Source organism: Galeopterus variegatus, unplaced genomic scaffold (genome assembly GCF_000696425.1).
Source record: "Galeopterus variegatus unplaced genomic scaffold, G_variegatus-3.0.2 Scaffold3044, whole genome shotgun sequence".
In the NCBI taxonomy this organism is placed as follows: Eukaryota; Metazoa; Chordata; class Mammalia; order Dermoptera; family Cynocephalidae; genus Galeopterus; species Galeopterus variegatus.
In genome coordinates, this window is record NW_007729155.1 from 22,320 (window position 1) to 25,767 (window position 3,448).

At 37.8% G+C, this 3,448-nt stretch overlaps 1 protein-coding gene across 1 annotated transcript in view; it reads left to right on the plus strand.

Annotated features, from left to right (window-relative positions):
• The window catches only part of GABRR3 (gamma-aminobutyric acid (GABA) A receptor, rho 3), a 55,862-nt gene that overhangs the window by 21,763 nt on the left and 30,651 nt on the right, over nucleotides 1–3,448 (plus strand). Inside the window, exon 4 of the mRNA XM_008583793.1 lies at nucleotides 2,684–2,907. Coding sequence (XP_008582015.1) covers nucleotides 2,684–2,907 — 224 coding nt within the window. The remainder of the gene's footprint in view (nucleotides 1–2,683; nucleotides 2,908–3,448) is intronic.

Consider the following 3,448-nt stretch of genomic DNA (forward strand, 5'->3'; position numbering starts at 1 on the left):
TTTACTCATTTAATGGACATTTTCACATGCATTGATCCTTGCACTTTTCTGAAATCTTTTACGTGTGTGTTCTTATGAAATTTTCAAAAGTTGCTTTTAGATACTTTTTGGAATAAAAGTATTTTTTATACAAAAACTATATAGCATATAGAGAGATTTTAGATTCTATATATTATTTTTGTAATACACACATACCACAATTAGAGATAAAATGTTTTTAAAAAATGAGAGAGAGAAAAAGAAAAATGAACTAAGCAGGGATCTCTTAAGGGAGCAGGACCCAGAAAATATAAATTACTAACATCAAATAATCTTTCCATATGTATATTTAATTAATATTTTTATTTATAGTGATTCCTCCAAATTATTAACTGAATGAAAAGTTCAAAACACATAAAAATTCCAGCGGGGTCTAAACAAAATCTTCTATGACCCATTACACCTTGTTTTAGTCCATAAACTCTTCGGTTAACAATCCTTATAGTCCTTATCATTATCTAACTCAACATTTATTTCAGTTCAATATAAGTCTTAAATTAAACTGCCTTCAGTTTGCCATCCTACTCTCAAAGGAAATAGCACTAATAGGACCCACTATTCAAAAAGGCCTCATTTGGAATATTTTGGCCCTCTCCTACTAAAAGGCAGCACTTACTGCTACTTCCTCGAGCCTGTTGTGTTCCAGGGAAAAGCTCTTGTTTCCTTTTCCTGGCATTACATCTAAGTCATCTCTGAACGACCCAGTCTGAATCTAAAATTCTCGTTGTCTCTATATTGCAGCCCCCAAAACTGGACCTCATCTTTCTCCCCTGAGTAAGGTTATCCTTGCTGCTCGGTATCAGATAAAACTGGACCGGGTTCACCATGCACAATGTGAAAACGCTTTCTAATTGCCAGTGACCCTTCCCCGCACCCAGTGTTGGCTTTTATTGCTTCTCATTTATCATCTTCCCACTCTCTTGTCCCATCCTGAATTCACTTTCAATCCTGCTCCCATGACAGTGCCAGCGAGGGGTGAGGTGGATGTGTTGCTGACATACACCAAGGTCTGTTTGACTTCTCACACTCAGTGTTTGCCTGGTGACCTTCAGATCAGAATGAGCATCTAATTCTAAATATGTGCTTATAAAGGCAGTCCATGCAGTGATCCACACAATTCCCTGTAGTGTTTTGTTAATGAATGAATCATTCTATTTATTTGTCCTCACCCTGATCCAAAATTACACATGGCTAATGCTTCTAGGTTAACCCAGAGCAATAATACAATGCGCCTCTATTCTGAACCTAGGAAAAACAAACCGGTTCATAATTAACTGGTGACTTACTTGTAGTTTACTAAGACATATCCTTTGTTTGTATAATAAATGCTAAAGTTCTAATATATGGATCAGTTCAAGAAAATTTTGATTTTTGTGAGGAAATAAAAAATAAAAAGGAAACAATTGTGAAGTGAAACCCATTGTCGTTGTACACACACAATGACTTGGATGACAGAGAGTCTCTGTTCAGGCAAACAAAATATTAAATGTAACTTCTAAGAGCCAAAAAAAACCCTCAAATTCCTGACTAACAAACATTATTTTGCTAATATAATGGGAATATAGTTTTTTCCCTCTCATCTTTGTGTCCTTACAATTGGGATGTACATGAACAATTCAATCCCCAGGCAATACTGAATTGGAATCTCTGGAAACTAGCTTCTGGGGAAAGTGCCATTTCAACAAACTTCGCAGGTGATTCTTTTGCACACTAAAATTTGAGAACGACTATTTCATGAAAGTTTTTCTGTCTCTCAAGCTGATAAAGATAGCTGTCTCTATCTCAGATCTCTGGCAAGTTGCTCTCTTTGAATAGCTGTAATAAATGCTGTATCCAGGTTTTTGTGTCACTGTAGCTTATTCAATTTGGAGAAACTTCTTTAACAAAAATAATACAAAATTATGAATACAAAATCAATTTTAAAATTAAATATTTATTTAGAATAAGAGAAGAAATCACAATAAACTAACAAATAATAAAATAATAGAGTTTTAAGTTCTTTTCTTCCGAGATCTCTTTAAGTGATTTACCAGAAGGCTTACATAGAAATGCTTCCCATTTATATCCTGTCTTCTCTTCCCTAACTTGAAAACTCTATAACTCCCAGAAACTTCAACACTTACCCGAGTCCGTAAGAAGGAGAAGCTCCAACCATAAGCTTATTGGCTTCATCCTAAATCTACCTGAAAATTCAATACGAGGATACTTCAAAAAGTCCGTGGAAAGTAGAATTAAAAGACAATACGAGGGCCGGCCTGGTGGTGCACTGCTACAGTGCGCCGCTTGGGAAGCGTGGTGGCGCTCCCGCAGAGGGTTCGGATCCCGCCTACGGACCGGTTCCCGCTCACTGGCTGAGCGAGGTGCGGGCGCAACGCCGAGGGTTGCGATCCCGTTGCTGGTCCCGGTCCGGTACGGGCGCGACACTGAGGGTTGCGATCCGTTGCCGGACACGAAAAAAGAGACAAAAAGGAAAAAAAAAAAAAAGACAATACGAATCTTTCTATGCACTTTTTGTAGGCCTCTCATATAAGCCATTCACCTGCAAGTCATTCACACCCATGGCAAACAAGATTACTAGTATTAAAGTGGTCATCCTGAGCCATAATCCTATGGTTTTGATTGGTCTCTTTTTCTCTCTACCTAGGACTTTACAATGACTTTTTATCTCAGGCACTACTGGAAAGACGAGAGGCTCTCCTTTCCTAGCACAACAAACAAAAGCATGACGTTTGATCACAGACTGATCAAAAAGATTTGGATGCCTGATATCTTTTTTGTCCATTCTAAGAGATCCTTCATCCATGATACAACCATGGAGAACATCATGCTGCGAGTACACCCCGATGGAAACGTCCTCCTCAGTGTCAGGTAAGGAGCCCGTCTATCACCTTTGGCTTCCTTGGACTGCAGCCATATCCACCAAAGTTGGTGGGGGTCTCACGTCAGAGTAAGCTCACAACATTGCTGTCTGTTTAATGATGCCAGAGATAGGACACAAACAAAAGACGTGATTTTCCCTGGTTCTAACATCCAGATTTTAAAGAACAGTTTCCTATTCTTACTATACCCACCCTGGGTATATGTTGGTTGCATAAATAGATTGGAGATGAGTGTGGAAATTCTTAAAAGCCTAGCACACAATTTTATAGGTATGCAAATCTGCTTTTCCTTCTCACCAGTTCCACCCAACTCCTGCACCTCACCAAGCAGTTTTGGAATCTTAGATTAGCTAAATAATTTTCTTAACTATCTACTTCATTTTTTCACAGGAAGGCATAATCATCATCCAAATCACCGGTAATTTACTCACTTTCTTTTTCTTTTTTTTAAATTTAAAATATTAGTTCTGACACTATGCTGTAATGGCCTTCCATCTTTTTTTTTTTTTTTTTTTTTTTTTTTCTTTTTT